This window comes from Megalobrama amblycephala, linkage group LG10 (assembly GCF_018812025.1).
Source record: "Megalobrama amblycephala isolate DHTTF-2021 linkage group LG10, ASM1881202v1, whole genome shotgun sequence".
Classification (NCBI taxonomy): Eukaryota; Metazoa; Chordata; class Actinopteri; order Cypriniformes; family Xenocyprididae; genus Megalobrama; species Megalobrama amblycephala.
In genome coordinates, this window is record NC_063053.1 from 20,746,705 (window position 1) to 20,768,503 (window position 21,799).

The 21,799-nt window shown below is 38.6% G+C and overlaps 1 protein-coding gene across 7 annotated transcripts in view; it reads left to right on the forward strand.

Annotated features, from left to right (window-relative positions):
- Positions 1–1,764: 1,764 nt before the first annotated feature.
- The window catches only part of sobpa (sine oculis binding protein homolog (Drosophila) a), a 47,219-nt gene continuing 27,184 nt past the window's right edge, over positions 1,765–21,799 (forward strand). For 3 of the 7 annotated variants that reach the window (XM_048205341.1, XM_048205344.1, XM_048205347.1), the window contains exons 1-4: positions 1,765–2,432; positions 9,247–9,318; positions 11,350–11,485; positions 17,274–17,471. In XM_048205341.1, coding sequence (XP_048061298.1) covers positions 2,337–2,432; positions 9,247–9,318; positions 11,350–11,485; positions 17,274–17,471 — 502 coding nt within the window. In that variant the 5' untranslated portion in view covers positions 1,765–2,336. Of the gene's footprint in view, positions 2,433–9,246; positions 9,319–11,349; positions 11,486–15,569; positions 15,669–17,273; positions 17,472–21,799 lie in introns of those variants that run through there. The other 4 variants (XM_048205342.1, XM_048205343.1, XM_048205345.1 and 1 more) reach the window with 4 other exon arrangements.

The following is a 21,799-nucleotide window of genomic DNA, read 5'->3' on the forward strand; positions in this document are numbered from 1 at the left end:
ACAATGCACTCATTCAGGCCATCGCGCATCTGCTAGTGATCTGGGACGGGACGTCGATACGCTTTCAAGGACGACGGCCTCTGGTCCGATCCAGAGGAGAGAGGAGGTCTCGTGCCACCGTATCCTATGTGCCATGCTTGAGAGCGAATTCACCGGTGGACTGGAGATGAATAAAACGAGAAGGAGTGGTGTATTTTTGTTTAAACATTTAGATTTTTCTCTCTTTTATGTCAAGACAAACAAAAAAAATGTCTATGTGACTTTCATCTCCATCTTTACAGACCATTAACTCTTTCTGTCCAAAGTTTTAGGCATGTTGTTGATTGGGGTCTGTAAGAGATCAGTCTTACCATATTGAAATAAAAGTGATAAAGAGGCTTACAGCGTGAGTTGTTTGTTGCAGGTGGACCTTTGTGCACTTTAAGGCCCTGTTTACACCTGTTATTAAGAAGCGTTTTCGTCAGTCCAATCACAAGTGGACGACGCTAAATACAGGTGTAAATGGGGTCTAAAATGCTTTAAGCTTGTCCATTTTCAACCACCACTCAACCAGAGGTCATTGGAAACGCATTCAACAGGATTGCTTTCGAAGTGTAGACGCTCATGTGATCGAATGTGCCACAAAAGACCACCTACTCTCCGCCTACTGACCTAACGCATAAACATTATGAGAATCATGCTAGCCTTTTTTTAAACTTTTGTTGGATGAAGACCCAAGTTTTTTTTTAAGACGAAAAAATGTACCAAGCACAATGTTCTCTCACCATTCCTAATTTCTAACACTCACCGCATCCAACGTGGTCTTGCAGCTATCAGAGCAGAAACAAAAGCTGCTGCTCATCTCCTTTCACGTTCAAATTATGTGAGCTTATTTCATCCATTAGATTGAAAGATCTGAAAAAGCCCATACATTTACCCATCCATAGACCCTCCCCTCGAAGAAATCATGACAGAAGTGGTAGAAAGTGGACAAAAGAGATGGATTAAAACACCAGGTGTAAACAGAAAATGTCTCCTTCATCTACTTGTGATCCAACCAACTAAAATGCATCTTAATACCAGGGGTGAACAGGGCCTAAGATGCCCTCCAAAGTGGTTCTTAAATAGGTTGCGAGCCCAAAAAATGGGTCACAGGTCTGATAAGGCTGCAGGACAGCAGGTGAAAAAAAAAAAAAAAAAAATGTTGAACACACATAATAAAATGCAACTCACCATGCAATCACGCAGGAATTTGCATAGCAAAATAAAAACTTCCCATATCTTTTAGCATCATAAGTCATGTGTCACTCAAAAAATGTTTTAATATATTTTAATGCAAAGTCTTTAATACAACATCTAGCCCATGTATTTGTTCCATGTTTCTACTTTTTACAAATTCATCCATTTTTTTTCTGTCATGTTTTGTCATGTTTGCTTATTGGACCTTTCATGGAAATAATAAAAAAAATGTCTGATTCTTTTTATTCACTTTTTTGTTCACTAATCTCAAGCTTCAGTGAAGATCTGACACTTTTGACTAAATGTGTGTGTGAGTGAGATTGAAAAATACTTTAGACAAGTTAAATTAAGAGCTTTAAGGAGCAAAATGTAGTGTTTCACGGGGTCATATATCTTATATATCTCACTCTCTTGTTTGTAACACATTTGTTTGGCCCCTGTAAAGTCTTTGTCTGTAACTCAAACGCACCTCCAGAGTGGGTTTTAATTACCTGCAGATATCTGTCTCATAAACACCACCCATTGCACCCGTTCAAAGATGTTTAATTAAAAGGAAACGATTAGGACCCCTTGACTGTTTCATTTCCATTAATTGTCTCGTACAACAATATCAAGCACCCCCTGCGGAGAGCTGATAACGCGCGCGGGGTGAATGATAACACATCAGACAACGGCACCTATTCACTCCTATCGCGCGACAACCTCCGCCACGCGTGGAGTCCTGAGTGAAAACCGATCTGTGGAAAATTGGGGAGGAAATAGCCTTCCCGGGATCAGCGTGGCCGTATAGAGTTACGGTGGAGGCCCCTCCCCCTGTCTGGCTCGCTCTTTTTTCTCAACCTCTTGGTTGGCTTTCCGAGAGGGCTCGATCCTGCTCACGCTCAGACCGCTGAGAAATAGCAGGCAGAAGATGGCTGACTCGACCGGGCACAGTGAGCCCGCAACAGCAGCAGCAGCAGTACCACCACCAGCAGCAGCAGCAGCATCAACTTCACTAGGGCTTCTCGCGCGCCTGCCATTCGCTGCCACCCCGCAACTCTGAAACGGCCCCGCCTCGCTCCGTGCCGTGCGCCCGCGGGGTTTTTACCCCCAAATATTGACAGAGATTTAAAGAAAACATGGCTGAGATGGAGAAAGAGGGAAGACCTCCGGAAAACAAGAGGAGCAGAAAGCCAGCTCACCCCGTGAAGAGGGAAATTAACGCAGAGATGAAGGTAGGTTGTGCGTGCGCTCTCTCTCTCACTGGCGCCCATAAAGGCTTGTCATTTTTGGATGCGTTGAGCGCACCGCCGCTCCGCCCTCGGACTGAATATAGAGAACCGATTCATTCAAGCGCTGTGTGTTTGGGGTTAATCAGCTAACTTTGATTTTTTTTTTTTTCCTGGTTGCAGAACAGGTCGGCATTATTTTCCTCCCGTTTCTTTTTTGAGCTTAATTCACGCACCTTCCAGACCACTCTGGTCTCGCTTTCCAGTGCTTGAGATCTATTTTGTTTATATTGAATTATGGATTTTATTTAAACACATATCTGTATGAGTTTCTAAATCATTTGCACGTAAATATATATTCCCAGTCACATCACGAGACGGTTTAGAGTGAAATCCCCTTGTTGGCTCCAGTGTAGTTGATGGAAAATCCAGTGCGTCAGTCTCCGCGTCAAACTGCTGCGTTACTACTACTACTAGCGCGTTACTATCACTCTGCTAAACAACACAGAAACATCAGAACAGAGTAAAAACTCAATAATGAAACGGAAAGCATGCTGGAATGGTGCATCTGTCCAGCTGTTCTGATGGGAAGCGCCGGTCACTCCAGATGTGCATCTGTTCAACACTGACTGAGCGCTGTCTGCTCGTGACAAATGCACATTTCAAAACCCTTTTGGGGGTATTTGCCATATGCAATCATGGTTTCGTTTATTCAAGATCTAGGAGACTCTTTCACTTTTTTTGTTCTGTTTGAGGAGAGCCGTGTGTTTGTATGATTTGAAGGCGCACACAGGCGCTTTGTCTCCTGGTTGTGTGGTGCTCATTGTCTGGAGCGTTTGCATCAGCTGCCATGCAGCCTAATGTTTTGGAAACGCCAGAATTTATCTGTGCTCTTTATCAGATCAAGCTACATTCATTCTGATAGCAACATCCTGGTATACAGGGACGCATTTAATTATTATTAGCTTATTATTAATCTGATAATGTGTTTAGGTCACTGTGTGCGTGTGTGGCTTTGGTGATTTTGCTCCGTTCGCGTTCTTTCTTGTCAGTGATTATTTGACGGAACCTGCGCGAGGCTCACCGGTCCGCCGGGGCTCTAAATTTGACAGATATTGATCGACCTGTAGCGGAGATACACGCGTGCGTCTCCCCGGTCTCCTTAAAAGCCACCGATCTTTCAGTTTGACGTAACTCTCTCTCTCTCCCACACACACACACACACACACACAGAGAGAGAGAGAGAGAGAGCAATGCTGCCCTTGCTGACTTATTCTGGAGCTGTGAAGTGAATTATTGGGGGTTTCAGGGGTCTAAACCCCTCTGATATCATTTGCTGTTTATGTCAAATGCTGGTTAAATCACACTGACTTTACAGTCCTCTGACAATTACACCACTTAGATGTTTTTGAATATTAAAATTAATTTTAATTCAGAAACTGAAAACTGTTCATCATAAAAGTGGTGTATGCATTTATAATTAATTTGGAAAAACTTAATAGATCAAAAAAAGTCACATCTTTGACCTGTGAACATGATTTTTTTTGTGTGTGTGTGTGTGTGTTAAGGACTTTTTCCATCTGCTTTTTATCAGTGAACTAAGTGAAATAAATCAAGTTTGCATTGTCTTTCACACTGCTGACCTTTCCTTTAATAAGGAATCAATATTTGTACGATCAGTTTTTGACAGCAAGGAATTGGAACAAATATCTTGCTGCTCAAATGGTGTGAATCTTCCATTTGTCAAAATTGCTTGCTTTCCATTATACATTCCTTGATATTGTACTAAAAGTATATATATTGGGAGTTGGTCAGCAGATGCTGTAAGAATTGCCACCTGAGTGATGTAGGCAGCGACTTTCTTTCATTTAGAATTCAATGTAAAGACTGTGTCTTCCACATTACAGATCTTTTTACCTTATACGCTGCTCTTGTCCGCAGTCCATAGTGCACAATTCAGTGATTTCTCCCAATACTTCAAATCTGTAACAAATTTTCTGCACTATACGCATCTCCAAAGGTCTGTGGTGAGTGTTGGCCTTGTCAGCGGTGTTGTGTGTACAAGTCAGGCACAAATCTGTCATTTCATCCGTCGAGTTGTCATTTTGACCACAGGGCTGTGGAAAAAGCTGATCTCTGCCTTGCATTTTGACAGAGAGTAGACCATTAAAGTGCCGGAGGTCATCCAGCATCTAACAGCATGTTAGCAATTCACCTTACATACTGTGGGATGAATATATACATAATATAACATGGATAACATGGTCACACACCATGACAAAACATAGATGGTGATCAGGTTCTTTAAAAACACACTTTATCAGCAAATCAGCTGAGTCTGCTGGGTAATGGGTGGTGCTACTGTATATATATATATATATATATACACATTTAAAACAAATAAAGTCTGAGATACAGCCTATCACATTTGTCATTTATAGTGTACTAGCTAGCTGATATGCTTTATCATCATAGGAACTTCTCATATAATTCACAGAAGTTTTTACCTGTAATTCCCTCAGCTATCCTGAAACACACAGGTGTTTTTCAGAGACAACCACCCACAAAAAACCTTCTCACCCTGTGTTCTCTCTGATAGGATTCCACAAGTTAAATGCCTCTCTGCAAAAACAAATAATGAAGCATAAGTGATTAAGTAAGAGATTGGCTCTGATCTTATACACTGCTTGTAATGTCCAGCCACTTGCATCATTTAAACGTTATGTTTTTCTGTTCTGTTACAGAGTTTTAGCCTGAAAGATAATTTAAAAGATCATACACTCTCAGAAATAATGGTACAAAAGCCGTCACTGCGGTGGTGCCCTTTAAGAAGGTACTAATATGTACTATTTAGGTACTAATATGCACCCTTTAGGGGTAAATAACAACGCTATCTCACGACCAACGTATTTTACGAAGTGGCTAACGACCTCACTCGTACGAATTCATTCGATTTGTCTAAACATCAGTGACGGGTAGGTTTAGGGGTGGGGTTAGGGGTAGGTAATTCGTACGAACTCATACGAATTTGGCAACTCGTAAAATAAGTATGATTTAGCATAAAATGTACATACATTTTTTACGAGGTGGCTAATTCGTACGAATTCGAGGTGGCTAATTCGTACGAATTCATACGACCTCACTCGTACGAATTAGCCACCTCGTAAAATATGTATGAATTGCAGTGATATCAGGTTGGTAAATAAGGTACAGGTTGGTAAATAAGGTACAAAGTTGTACCTTTTTAAAATGGGTACCACCCCAGTGAAAGCTTTTGATAAAAATACTCTACATCTATAAAGATTCTGCTATAAAAGCAGGGCCGTAACCACTTAGACATTAAGTGGGACATATTTCCTATATAGAATTCAAAAAAGCAATATACAAAATCAATATCGTTTTTTCAAACACTATTTCATAAATAATTCTTTGTTTCCCTAATCCAGAATACACGGTTACATCCGTACAACAACATCCCATATACATCTTCACCAGACACATGCAGGTGCCCTAGATACCCCATGCAGATACCCCGGCAGATAGCCCACAGGGACACCGCCACAGCTGAGGGCGGTGGTCCCATGCATATGCAAACAGCGCCGACGAACAATGTGCGTGTGTCACGCCCCATGTAACATGAAAAACAGGAAACAGCAAAGCCATGGAGACAAAACAAAACTTTTCCCCAAACATTTGCGTCAACAGACACACAGATCAGGTTCTGTGGAATCAAAGCTAAATTTGATATGCGGTGTAGAGTAACCAGAGGAGGGTTTAGAGCAAGGGTCTGTTTGAGGGGTTTGAGATACATGCGCGAACAGGTGTCGCAAATCACAGCGAGGCTGAATACTTCCATCCCATCTGCATTATCAAAATGCGTCTACCGGCTTTCACTCGTTTTTCGTTCATTCCCTTTCCCGAACTCATTGAGTTCATGCTTTCCACTGTGAGCTTTAGGAAATCCAGCATGCTTTTTCTTTAAAGGTGGAGGAAAAGTGTGTTTTCTCACAGTCACTTCCTATTTGACGGTCAGTACCTATGTAAATAACTGGTGACATGCACAAACAAAGCATACTGTAACACTTAAAGAGCGTGTGTGTACAAATATAATCTGCGTTTTACGCTGCACTTCTCTCTTATTGCCTCAGTGAGAACTTGAGACCTGAGCATTATGAATTTCTCCCTCTCATGTATCCGATTTCCACCAACACACACACACAAACCCTGCCTATGAGGAGTCCCTCGCTTTGGTGCGGTTTAAAACAATTCTTTGTTTAATTTTTCTCTTACTTCCAAGAAGAATGAGACAAAAGAAAAACGGCAAAAGGAAAGAAGAGAGATAGGGATGATTGTACACAATGTGGCCTTGTAGAGGATTATACCTCCGAGAGAGATACAGAGAAGAGACGTCTGACAGTGTAGCCTTCATCTCCGTCTGCTTTCATGTGCAGCATGGTAAAATAAGCCCCGTGCTGGTGATTGCCCCGATGGAGAGGGGGATGAGAGAGAGAGAGAGAGAGAGAGAGAGAGAGGGAGAAGAGAAAGGAATGTATACAGCAATAGGCAGCCTAAGCTGTAAAAACTGAAAGCTGAGAATACAGGCCAGATCGAATATCAAGGAAGGTAGATGGAAATGAAAGCAGAGTGTAGTGGTGGGGGAGAAAGAAAGAGAGAGAGAGAGAGAGAGAGAGAGAGTATGGAAGAGAGAAAAAGAAAGTGATATTCAGTATGAGAGAGGGACAAGAGAAAAAAGCAAGAAGGGAATGGAAAAGTGTGGGTTGGGAGGAGAGGAGAGAGAGAGAGAGAGAGAGCGAGACGGGGAAAGAGAGGTTGGTCAGAAGGAAAGTTGGTGAAGGGAGGAGGGAATTTTATCATGGTGTACAGTGACCTACTCTTGTTACTGCGCGCAGGGTGTCCGATTCCCCCCGCCGTCACAATCACGGCAAACAGAGAGGCAAGGCGGCAGAGAGGGAATGAGATTTGCTGCTTCGTATCTTGTAACTTTTCTCGCTGATCTTTCAGTCTGCTGTGAAAAGAGTTCTCTCCAAACATTTCTGATTTGATTTTGTCTCTGTAGGGGAGGAAATATTTTTCTTTTTTTCTCTCTCTCTCTCTATTTTTTTTTTTTTTTTTGGTTTTTAGTTTTATCAGAGCATGTGTAATTATTGGGCGGCCTTCAGAGGGGAGGAGTGCGGGGAATTTCAGTTTGCAATTAAGTATGGAGTGACATTTCGTGCAGAATCCAGAACATTTGACAGAAATCATGCTGATCTGCAGCACTTAAAAAAGACAAACACAAAAGGACATTTTAAATTGTCAGTTTTCCCTCTGTGCTTTCTAACAACATTTTCTAAACATATTTGTTTTGTATTGGTCACATTGTACATATAGATTTGTCTAGGGAATTGGATGATTAAAAAATGCTTAAAAACATTCTAGCTTTAAAGAATAGAATTTTTATTATGCCACATTAATAGCTTTTTCTCCATATTTAAGAGTGTTTATATGTTTGGTTTGTTATGTAATTATATAATTTTATACATTTTCAAAGTGAATTATATATATATATATATATATATATATATATATATATATATATATATATATATATATATACAGTACTGTAAAAAAAAACAGCTTTGTTGTTTTATAAATGTTTTAATAACCATCCATGTTTATTTCTCTCTCTTTATTAAGATACAAACAGAAAATACAGGGGAAAAAACATTCAGAACAAAATAGCTTCTTTAAGCAAACATCAGTATTTAGTGTGACCTCCTGGACTTCTTCCAGTTTCTCAAAGAAGAAACTCTGAGAAACTTCTTATCAGATTTTGAAAGTTTTCTTGACCTTCCAGTCCTTTTCCATTCCGTTTAGGTTTAAGATAGCCAGTTCCTACTATTGCTCAAGTATAAGGGGAGGTCACTAAATACTTGCCACTTTAGCCTATAGAAGCCATTTTTCTGATTTTTTTAATACTGCATACAAATTTCCTGTATTTTCTGGTTATATTCTAATAAAGAGACTGAGAAATAATTCTATATGGTCGTTATACTATTGCTAAAACAACATCTAATGGTGGCTTTTGCACAGTACTATCTATCTAATCTATCTATAGTATATTCCACTCTTATTTTTATAATAAAAAATCACTGTCCCGAAGCCTACAGTATGTGGCCTCACTTTTGCCCCTTTAATGAGTATGTATGACCCCTTGTTAACACTGTAAGTCAGGAAATTCTAGGCACCTCTAAACTCAGCTCAGCTGGTGTTCCCAGACAATCAGGACTTCCGAAGTGCCCAAAACACTTTAGAGCGGATCTCAGGTGATTCTAGATTGATCCATGCTGTGCTGATACAGTCTAGTAGGTTTTCCTGTGGACAGGGTGTGATTACTGCATTGTGACTGACTGACCTTGTGAACTCGATCCTAAAACAGAAGCCTCACCTTACAGACCAGAGGCAGGGGCAGGACAGACACCTGGTGGCCATACAGAGGAAGTGCAGGGAAGGAGTGGAGAAGAGCTGTTCAACAGTTTGTACTGGAAACGTACATGTTCTGTGTATTTTTAAATGGGTTGTACAACATATATGTCTGTGTATGTTTATTATTGTAGTGCTGTAGTTTACGCTGGAGAGTAATATTGTTATTGTACGATGTAGCGATTTACTATGGTAAATGTCAAGGCCCATCCAACCCACATTAAATGAGTATGTATGTATCCGACAACACAGAACAATAGTATGCTGCTTGACAGTTAATGCGATTGACTGACAGTTTCTATGTTTGATTGACAGTTGTTGACTCGTGTCTCATCAGGTCCCGTCCAATCGGCCCCTCCCAGGGGCGGGGCAGGCAGGCAATCTCCATGGCAACTCGCCCTACTTGATGGTGAGAGCCTCCCTCAGATTGACTAAAACAGAAAAAGTGACAAAAATAAATAATACATATATGGAAATAAATAAATATCTGAATGTTTAGATGCTCATTTACTGTATGTCTTAGAGATGAATACATTGAGATTTTAAAACAAATAAAATTATTATTTAATATAATTTATATATTTAATATAATTGTATACCTAATATCATTTGATTTGGTAACACTTTGTTTCAACGGTCCACTTACAGTTACATAATAACTAGTAACTTTGTAACTACATGTCAACTAACTCTCAATAGAGTATTAGTAGACTGTCTACTTAAAGGGTTAGTTCACCCAAAAATGAAATTTCTGTCATTTATTACTTACCCTCATGCCGTTCCACACCCGTAAGCCCTTCGTTAATCTTCGGAACACAAATTAAGATATTTTAGTTGAAATCAGATGGTTCCGTGAGGCCTGCATAGGGAGCAAAAACTAAAAAAAAAAAAAAAAAAAAAAAGTACTAAAAACATATTTAAATCAGTTCATCTGAGTACAGTGGTTCAATATTAATATTATAAAGCGACGAGAATATTTTTGGTGCGCCAAAAAAAAAGCTAAATAACGACTTATTTAGTGATGGCCGATTTCAAAACACTGCTTCAGGAAGCATCGGAGCACAAATGAATCGGTGTATCGAATCAGCGGTTCGGAGCGCCAAAGTCAGCAGTTTGGCGGTTGGACATGCGATCCGAATCATGATTCGACATGCTGATTCATTATGCTCCGAAGCTTCCTTAAGCAGTGTTTTGAAATCAGCTATCACTATATATAATAAGTTGTTATTTTGTTTTTTTTGGGGCACCAAAAATATTCTTGCCGCTTTATAATATTAATATTGAACCACTGTACTCACATGAACTGATTTAAATATGTTTTTAGTACATTAATGGATCTTGAGAGAGGAAATGTCATTACTCCCTATGAAGGCCTCACGGAGCCATTGGATTTCAACTAAAATATCTTAATTTGTGTTCTGAAGATGAACGAAGGTCTTACAGGTGTAGAACGACATGAGGGTCACGTAAGTAATAAATGACAGAATTTTCATTTTTGGGTGAACTAACCCTTTAATATCGGCTAACACTTAATTTTGATGGTCACCCAACAGACATTCAACTAACTATAGCAACTTTGCAACTACATGTCAAATTACTCTATTAATCTGAACCCTAACACCTAACCCTAACCTACTAGCAGTCTACTAATACTCTAATGAGAGTTAGTTGACATGTAGTTGCAAAGTTACTTATAGTTAGAAGTCTAAAAAGTAAACATTTTTGACATGTATAACTACTTTTTTGAGGAGATGCTTTAAAATTACTGAGCTTTGAAGATTTAAATAAAGCAAATGGGTATTGAAATCTATACTCAAAGTATGACTTATGTTTTTTGTCTAGCATGTTGAAGCTACATGGATTCTGCTCTGGTCTGGTCAGCTCTGATTTGTTAATAATGCTTCTTCCTTCTTTGCTCTCTGGTTGTCTGGCTTAAGTGTTACTTGCAAGATGTTTGTTTGATGCCCTGGTCAGTCTATACTAGCCTCTCCAGATTTGGTTCTTAAAGGGATATGGAGCTGAAACGTTTGAAGCTATTTTCAGTCAGATTTTGTCTATCGTTGAGCTAGAGGATTTCTTGGATGAAACTACTTTTGGCCCTTGTTCACAGTAGCCACACAAACATAAGATTCCCTGTGGAGATTTTTGTTTATCCGCATTGCAAAATCTGCCACTCAGAGTTTTTTCTTTTTACATTGATTGTCTCAGTGCAGTACACCTCCCAAACAGACTGCAATTATTCACTCTTTCAGATTCTCTCTCTCTCTGTGTGTGTAGGCATGTTCAGTAAGTAGATAGTAGAATAGATTTAACCTATGATTCATAAGCAGTATCTGCAATGTCATAAATTAGCTGAATTCTTACAGATAAAAAATAGACATCAATTAAAATTGCAAATTGCTTTTTAAATGGTTCTCTCTCTCTCTCTCTCTCTCTGCAGAGTTTTGCAGAAAACACCATGAACGAGTTGCTTGGATGGTACGGATATGACAAAGTGGAGTTACGAGACTCAGATGACATAGAGATACGCAACTACCCTGATGGAGAAATGCGGCAACACATCTCTGTCCTGAAAGGTGAGATCTGACACAGATAGGGCTTCACAACCCTGGACAGGCAGGCAAAATAAGATTTATACACAACATATAGTTGGTCTCAAACGCTAGCACACATGGATGAAAATACACAAAAGTACACATTTAAAAGTTAGGGGTCAGTAAGATTTTTTTTTTTATTGTTATTATTTTGAAAGAAATTAATACTTTTATTCAGCAAAGAAACATTAAATTGAACAAAAGTCACATTTATAATTCAACAAAAGATTTTTGTATCTCAAATAAACACTTTTTTTTTACTTTCTATTAATCAAAGAATCCTGAAAAGTTATTTTAAATTGTAATGAAATTTCACAGCAGTAATATTTTTACTGTATTTTTGATCAAATAAATGCAGCCTTGGTGAGCACAAGATACTTCTTTTTAAAACAAAATTGTTTCAAAAATCTTTCCAACCCCAAACATTTGAATGATAGTGTAATTTTGATTAAGGCTGGCCCACACTTATCTTATCAGATTTTCAAAATGTGAGAGACCACAAACATGATTTAAAAAAAAAAAAGATTTAAAGGATTAGTTCACTTTCAAATAAAAATTTCCTGATAATTTACTCACCCCCACGTCATCCAAGATGTTCATGTCCTTCTTTCTTCAGTCGAAAAGAAATGAAGGTTTTTGATGAAATCATTCCAGGATTATTCTCCTTATAGTGGACTTCAATTGGCCCCAAACGGTTGAAGGTTAAAATTACAGTTTTAAGTGCAGCTTCAAAGGGCTTTAAACGATACCAGACGAGGAATAAGGGTCTTATCTAGCGAAAACATCACTCATTTTCTAAAAAAAATAAAAAATAAAAATGTATATGCTTTATAAACACAAATGATCGCCTCGCAAGGGCTTCCGCCAGACTGCCTTCCGTATTCTTCAAAAAGCTCACTCTGTATGTCCTACACCTTCCCTAATCACGGAACCCCTTACGGAAAAAGCGGAACTGGAGCCGCATTCGTTCCGTAAGTTGAATAGGGAAGGTGTAGGACATACAGCCTAAGCTTTTTGAAGTTTTTATTTGAAAGTGGACTAATCCTTTAACAGTTTTGTTTGTGTGTGAAGTGCCGCAATGTGACCAAGACAGCACACCACACCACCGAGTCCCGACTGTGAACATGGGAAATCTCTTGTGGTCAAACGTGACTTTAGAGCAAAGAAAATTCACAGAAAAAAAGAAAATAGTTTGGATGAAGTTATGTTATGTTTCCGTTTTCTGTCACCTTCCTTCCTTGGGTATCATTTCGTTCCACGTAACAATCTATAGAGTTTGTGCACATTTGTCCTCAGGCTTCCCATCGGACAACAGGATTACTGATTACTCGGAAGAATGTTGGGGCCGCAATGATCTCAAATCGTAAATATCCAACATGTTGAATATTTACGATTTGAGATCATTGCGGCCCCAACATTCTTCCGAACAGATTCAATCACTCTTAATCAGTGTTGGGGGTAACGCATTACAAGTAACTTGAGTTACGTAATCAGATTACTTTTACAAGTAACTAGTAAAGTAACACATTACTTTTTCAGTTTACAACAAAAACTTTCAGCAGCACATCTGATAGGTTTGTTTGAGCTGCGCCCTCTGCTGTAGGGCCATAAAGGATTAGTTCACTTTCAAATGAAAATTAGCCCAAGCTTTAGCCATCCTAGGTGTATATGACTTTCTTCTTTCTGATGAAATCCTGACGCATCTGAGCGCTGTAATGGCAGTGAATAGGGTTCACGAGTATGAGCTGAAGAAAAAGCTTCCATTCACATCCATCCATCATAAACATACTCCACACGGCTCCAGGGGGTTAATAAAGGCCTTCTGAAGCGAAGCGATGCTTTTGTGTAAAAAAATATCCATATTTAAACAAGTTATGAAGTCAAATATCGAGCTTCCGCCAGACCGCCTTCCGTATAAAAGTTACAAAGAAAGAGGAAACTGCCGTTGTGTCAGTTACACTTTTTCCATAAGTTGAATAGGGAAGGCGCATGACATAGCATAAGCTTTGTGAACTGCAAGAGTTTTACAATTTCTGCGTAAGTTGAATGCGGAAGGCGGTCTGGCGGATGCTCGATATTTGACTTCATAACTTGTTTAAAAATGGATATTTTTTTACACAAATGCATCGCTTCGCCTCAGAAGGCCTTTACTAACCCCCCGGAGCCGTGTGGAGTACATGTTTATGATGGATGGATGTGGATGGAAGCTTTTTCTTCAGCTCATACTCGTGAACCCTATTCACTGACATTACAACGCTCGGATGCGTCAGGATATTTATTAATATTTCTTCAATTATGTTCATCAGAAAGTAGAAAGTCATATACACCTAGGATGGCTTGAGGGTGAGTAAAGCTTGGGCTAATTTTCATTTGAAAGTGAACTAATCCTTTAACATTCGCCAAAAATAGAACTTTTTTTGTTGTTATTAAAGAACAATCAAGCAAGCCCAGCTCATGTGAGAAAAAGTAACGCAGTAACCCCTAAAGTAACTTTAGGGAGTAACGCAATATTGTAATGCATTACTTTTAAAAGTAACTTTCCCCAACACTGCTCTTAACATATCACACCACAGGAAAATCTGATAAAATAATCTGTAGAACCATTAAGGTAAATGGGACTTTACCTAGGATTGTCAGAAGGGGAGAATTGGGCCCAAAATCAGCCCGATTATCTCATAGTGCGTGGCTGCCTTTAGCTGTCTAGACAATTTGATTATTTAAGCACCATGGGTGACTAAACTCTTTTCTTGCTCTGCAGCCCAGTACTCTGCACACTTATGTATTCAGAGAAAGTTTCAGTATCTAACTATACCTTCTGGACCCTCTGAACACTTGACACTAATATGCAGAACTTGCATTAATTTTTTATCTTATTATCATCCCTTAATTCCCCATAGGTTCTTTGTAGCAGGTTAATTTCACAAACCTGTTTGCCACCAGAAAGAGCCTAAACGGAATTCTGGGATGTAATAAGACACAAAATCCTGACAAGGACAGGACACAAAACAAGGACTGTCAGATTTTAAATGTTGTTAAAAAAAGAATGCACAGTTAAATTCCTGAACTTCCTCTGTCGTTCCCCCGAGAGCACTCCGATTAACTCACAGCTTTATCTTTGCACCCTCCATGCTGTCTCCTGGCCGGCCTTCGTGCCAGAGCATTAGAGAGTCTTAAACTGTCAGCCATTTTTTCTGCAGCCCTGTGGGGACAGAGAAAGAGATGCCGAAACAATGAGCTGGCTAATTCCTTGCTAAGTCCATACTCCAGCCTCCATTAAAGAAAATGGTGATTTAGGCGTTAGACGGTTTCCAGCTAGCGTGCACTCAGCCACATTTCTCCAACCTACCACGCCTGCCATGTGACGATCGCCTTAATTACTTTCTGCCGTCAGACAAATCCACAGCCACAGATTACGATATTTCACTATTGTTAGTTGACGTTGCTGGAAGTGGAGAGATTAGGCGAAGGACAATCAGACTTAATTAACTCATTTAGCCGTGATCGTCTCTAAACGAGCAGTTAGAGTTACAAATGGGCTTTTCTTCTATCTACCAGTAATCTGTTTGGGTGCTCTTGTTGAATCTTGTCTTATTTGCTGCAGGTGGATGTGTAATATGGGAATGTCTTATAAGAGTGTCTTACTGGTCAAAACAGTAATATCATATGAGGTGTGCATTTGAGATATCGCTAGTTGTTAATGACTTGTGAATTTAAAAATGAAACACTGACCATGAAGAAAGATGTTAGTTGTGTTTTAACACAGTAAATATTGAACGCATGCCAAGCCTTTAGTCAGTATGAAACATTGTTTGCATTTTTTTTTTACTTCTGTAATGTGATATTTCTCAGTAAAACAGCATTTTTAACAGGAAAATGTTAAATAATAATTATATATATATATATATATATATATATATATATATATATATATATATATATATATAGGGCTGTCAAAATAACGCGTTAATTTCGATGAATTAATCTGAGAAAAAATAACGCGTTAAAAAAATAACGCAGATTAATCCATTCCGTATTGACCTTTGAACCTTTGAGCCGTTCTAGTCACCATTCGACTGTAAAATGAAGGAGGGAGGCGACTGCTGCGCTGACGGACAGAACGAGCAGAACTCCTCCCTCATGCGTGCGACCTCTCTTCTTCTTCAAAGTAAGCACCGTCTTTGCACCTCTCTACCTCACACAAATAATCTAAATCAACTGACACAATACTAAAAGTTTGTTAGACCGAATCCATGTTTCACGAGGCGCATTCGGAGAATGTCTTTCCTGAATAACCGTTGGGTGTGAATAGTGCTCAAAAAAAGTCACCTCATCTTCTCTGACAGGCGCCCTGCACGTGCAGCTGACATAAACCACACTTTCAGTAAACAAAAAGAAAATCCTATCCAGTGGTGAAGTGTTTTCTGTGTTGACAAATCTTTTGCGATGTTCTAATAACAGTCGCGATTCGCACGTAACATGTCAACGTCCGCTATTGTCCGATTCGTGACCTAATGACTCATTTGAACAGACTCATTTTAATGAATCAAGACAACAACTGATCTGTCCACACAGTCTATAATGAATCATTTACTCGAACAACTCTGAAATGAGAACATAAGTGTGCTTACCCCATTTAGCAAGAGTGGTTAGTAAAATTAGCCTTAATAATCCACAATATTTTCAGGTTATTTAAATGACAATGTGTAGTAAATTAGGCCTACCTATAAAATCAGTTAGTTTAGACTGGAGTGAGGTGAAACCAGAACAAAGCAAGTTGTTGTTAGCTAGGTGCATTCAATTGTATATGGTAGAAAATTATATTATTAGATAATATAACTTCTAAATGCTACTTTTTAATACTTTTCAGGTTTAGCAAAAAAGCATCTTCGCTTACAAAGCTATAAAATCACTTTTTTTTTTTTGCAAAGAGGGCAAGAAAGAATTACAGTGAGAGTGACGGGTACTTTATTGTCAGTATCGGGCTCGCAGATCACGTGGGTAGGGCACTTTTTACTGTTTGTGTGGATGACCATGTCTGTCACCACTGAAGACCATTTTTGACCCAGGAAAAACCCTGCATTGATTCATTTGAATTGAAATATTTAATACTTTCACAGCAAAAATTATGTATGCGATTAATTTAGATTAATTAATCACAGAGTATGTAATTAATTAGATTAAAATTTTTAATCGATTGACAGCCCTAATATATATATATTATATATATAAATATATATATATATATGGGAATAAGGTGTTTAAAAGTATAATAAAAACTAAAGAACATAATGGAGATATAATTAATTTTGAAGTTTTATTAAGTGTTAACAATGAGATTGTGTGGTTTTTATAATCAATTAACTCTGCTTTTGTCATTTTTTTTTACAAAATTTGTCACCAAAAAAGTAATTCGGTTTAACCAAAATTTCAGTTTTACCAAATGACACTTTTGGTTATACCGAATGACGATATTTTCAAACAATGCTAACAGGCTGATATCTAGCTAGCTAGCTAATTAGCTTGCTAGCTTGATTGAAGGTTATAAGACTATTTTTTTTTTTTTAATTTTTTTTTTTAATTTGGAATAACATGTTTTTTTCTCAATAACTTTCATGGCAAGGATCATGGCAATTTGAATTTGATGACAGTCAAACCTATCAATGACATTTCGCAGAACAAATAGCATAGATCCCACTGACCTCATGTATTTCACACTGTGACTGGTTTGTGAGACATAAACGAGTCGCCATTATCACTTTCTCCTCTCTAGAGAACTCTTTGCCAAAAGCATCCACAGTGGAGAACAGCAGTGGTTCTCCTCCACACGCCAACAGCTCTAGCTCTACTCCGACATCACGGAACGGAGTGACAAGCGAAGCGTCTGTAAACCCCTCCTCCTCTAAAGAGCACGGAGGCCTGCCAATCATAGTGCCCTTAATCCCGCCCCCTCTGATCAAAGCACCAGCAGGTAAGAAACACTAGTGCACAGACATCTAACTTAAACACACACATACAGCTGTACAAAACATACATTTAATACTGGGTAAATGTAATCCCGGGTTACATACTTTGTCCATCAGGTGTTGAGAATTCACACTGTACATTTGTGAACTGTGTGTTAAAGTTTTTAATTGCATATTTATGAGGCTAACAGCGCTGCTTGACCATTTGTGTAAATGTCACCATGTATATCTACTGTGTCTTCTGAAACAAACAAACACTAAACACATGAAAGTTTATGCGATTGTACAAATATCAACAAATATAACATTAGTTTTTTTATAACACCGCTGCTACCTGAGCTGTGAATGTGAGTTTGCAGTCTAAATTGAATTTGAAAAATTACCATATACCGATGGCAAGAAAATACGTATTGATTTGTCCACTGGCTGAACAGAAAAACAAACATATACAGCTCAGATAGTGTAGTTCAATTCATAAACAAATGACTCTAATGAGTCTGTTCTTTTTTAGTGAATTGAAAACAAACAATGCAACCAGTGTATTCCGATTCACAAATAGGTGACTTTTATTAGTCTTTTAATAAATTGTTCAAAAAGACTTGTGCTGCATCATAATATACACACTTTCCTAAAAAAGGTGAAAAACTGTATGTGAAAAGAGTAGTATGTCTGAATTCATAGTATTCAGGAAACTGCAGCAAAAAGTACCTACTTGGAGGACCTACTAATGTTTCCTTCGCTTCCCACTTTTTAAGTCGTGATTACCAGCTCATCGCATTCAAGTGCTTTGTTGTCAGAAAGAGCATGAATCATGGAGGACACCAGGTTTATTCTTGCCCATTTATTGGGAAAATCTTATTAAATGATATTTAGCGTCCCTTTCATTGACAACCATATAAACATTCACAGCAATAGTCAGCATGCTGACAATTCTGGAATTTTCGTCAAATACAGGCTGTTTTCACTGTGAATAAAACATACAAAACACTTATTCATATATGTAAATATGCACTGCTTTAACCACAAGATAAGAAGATGTAGCTGTTGTGGAAGAAACTAATAAAGAATACCAGTCACAGCAACAATTGTTCTCCCCTCTGCCATGTTTAAAATTTATGGCACGCCCAACTCGGGAACTTGGGTATCAGGATTATCCCTGAGCTTCACAGTGGTAAATACGAGTTGATATTGTTCATGTCCAATTTTTACCTAGGAAAGTTATATTTTACGATAATTCCAATAGCAACTGAAGACAGCATAAGTACATGTGTGTCCAAACTCGGTCTTGGAGGGCCACTGTCCAGCAGAGTTTAGCTCCAACTTGCCTCAACACCTGCCTGGATGTTTCTAATATGCTTAGTAAGACCTTGATTAGCTGGTTCAGGTGTGTTTAATTGGGGTTGGAGCTCAACTCTGCAGGATAGTGGCCTTCCAGGAGCAGAATTGGACACCACTGACCTACTATTTCCAGTGAGATTTTGAAGTGTGCATCCAATGACCACTTTACAATCCCATGAGGCCACAGGAGAGGATTTTTGAATGGCAGTGAAGTGATGCAACTAATAACGCTGGTAGGTCACATGACAATGATAACATGATGAATGTAGTACATCTGGATTACTACGCACATTTTATAGAACATACCTTTTTAACTGTTGCAAAGTAATTACTTATTCGAAAGAAGTACCTACTCAGAGAGTATGTGATTTCAGACGCAGCCCATTGTTACAGGCTTGAATCGTTCTGCTGAATCTTTCATTGAATTAACTTTCATTGAATTAATCTTCACTTTCATTGTTGGTTGAGAGTGTGTGTTGTTGCTCAGCAGACCACAGTCCTGTTGTCTAATGGGGCGGCACCATGATGAGGTGCATCCCTAAATCAGTGTACTGTGCACTGGTGTATTTGTGTGTGTGTGTGTGTGCCTGCCTATGTATGTGCGCTTGTATTTATGTGTGCGTTAATGTGTGTGATGTGGTGAGAAACAGATGGTGTAGACTCGCTAACTACCACGGCAACAGAAGCCAACTCCCCCCTCCCCATCCCCGCCCCTTGCCTGTGGCCCTCTTGAATAATTCATGAGCATGCGCATAGTGACAGAGGGCTTTTGAAGTGCAGGTATGTGCTGCTCTACCACTGGATGTTCCACAAACACACACACATTTGCACAGTCTCTCTTAAATTCAGGATTCGGATGGAGCAATGAGGCTGTGCTGAGGAAAAACAAACAGAAGTGCCATGGCAACCGTTTTATATTAGGATGTTTGTATTTTCAGGGTTGTAGAGGAACACTTTGAGTCTTTGTTGCTCTGTATGATGCAGTTTGTTAGGCAAGCTCTTTCTATCTAAATCTTTTTATATACTGTTTCCAGCCTGCTGAATCTAAGCTTCTATTGCTTCTTCTTTACAAAAAGTACATTAGAATTAGTATAGATGTAGTGTAGTTTTTTTTAAGTTTGAATAATCAGCTTAGTCCAAATTTTGGAATAATAAAGGAATAGTTCATAATATATATATTTTTTATCATTTACTCATTCTGTTCTAAACGCAAATGACTTTCTTTCTTCTGTGGAACAAAAAAGGTGTTTGTTTTTTTGAAGAACGTTCTCTTGTGCATCTGTTGCTCTTTTAAATGGGATCGGGAAGAACATCAAACATGTCAAAAATGCACTATAACAGTGGGTGAATTCAGGTAATTTGGTTCACACTGCAAAATAACTCCTTTTGTATTCCGTAGAAGAAAGACAATTAGTTTGGAATGACACAAGGGTACAGTGATTACAGAATTTTCATTTTTGTTTGTTCTATCCAAGGCCTAAACTTAACACTCACCAAGTGCCAAACGTGAGTAAAAATCAGCATTGATTGGCAAGAATATGAAAGGGTGTCAATTGCCAGTTGGCCGGTAACTTTTTTGTGAATTCTAACCATGCAGTGTTGTAAGAACATGAACTTGAACAAACATGACACTCAGGGCAGTTGACAGGTTTAAGCCAAGAGTTTAAGCCTTGCCAATTTAAATATTCAAGTGCAAGAAGACACAAAAGGGAACTCAATTCGTTACTTGCACGCTGTGGGAAGATTTCTGTGCATGAACATCCGAAGCGCGTACCCAGAAAGCCGCATTTCAGACGGTACTTGAATACTGAATTGAGCTCTCTTTCACGTCTTCTTGCGCTTGTCTTTAGCAGGGTTGGGGGTGACGCATTACAAGTAACTTAAGTTACGTAATCAGATTACTTTTTTAAGTAACTAGTAAAGTAATGCATTAGCAAAATATCTAAGTAACTTTTTCAAATAAGTAACGCAAGTTACTTTTTCACATTTATTGACTGACAGCTCTCCTGTCCCCATGTTGAGAGAAATAAAGTGCAGAGGCGTTGTGTGCGCTGTGTGAACATGATGGTTATTGTAGTACTAGACTAAATGTGAACTTGCACGAAAACATTCAGTGTTCCTCAAAATGAATAAAAACAGTGAAATGCAATCTCAGAATTTTACGCAAACCTGTAATAATTAATTATATTAAATTACACAAATATACTTTATTTATTTAATCTCACTTTATTAACTAATGACCTTCAATTATCTAACTCAACCTACTAATTATCTACTAATAAGCAAAAATTACTTTAGATTAGATTTAGAAATAAGAGTGTTGAACGTTCTTCTCCTGTAGCCTATTCTTCTTTAATCCAGAATGGCAGCACAGCTGAAAGGTTTATTTGAGCTGCGCCCTCTACTGTACAGGTGTAAATATGCCTATCCTTCAGCCTGAGGCTTATTCTTTTCACTTTTGGTGTGAAAGGGCCTTAACATTCACCAAAAAAAGAACTTTTTTGTTGTTTTTAAAAAACAAACAAGCAAGAAAAAGTAAAGCAAAAGTAATGTAACATTACTTTTCATAAAATGTAACTAAGTAATGCAATTAGTTTCTTTTTTTAGGGAGTAATGCAATATTGTAATGCATTGTGACAAAAAGTTAGTTTTAGGCCCTGGTTCTATTAAATTCCTTTAAATCATGAATTACTTGTTGTATTTCAAACAGTAAGTTAGTCAAAGTCTCAAATAGATCCCTGTCCCCAGCTCATGCCACTGGTTGAGCGAATGCTGCAGTTTCGACCTAGTTCAGGGGTAGGCAAGTTCGGTCCTAGAGAGCCGCTGTCCTGCTGAGTTTAGCTCCAACCTTAATCAAACACACCTGAACAAGCTAATCAAGCTCTTCAGGATTACTAAGGCTATAGGCAGCTGAAGTTTTTTTTCAGGGTTGGAACTAAACTCTGCAGGACAGCAGCTCTCTAGGACCGAACTTGCCCACCTCTGATCTAGTTCG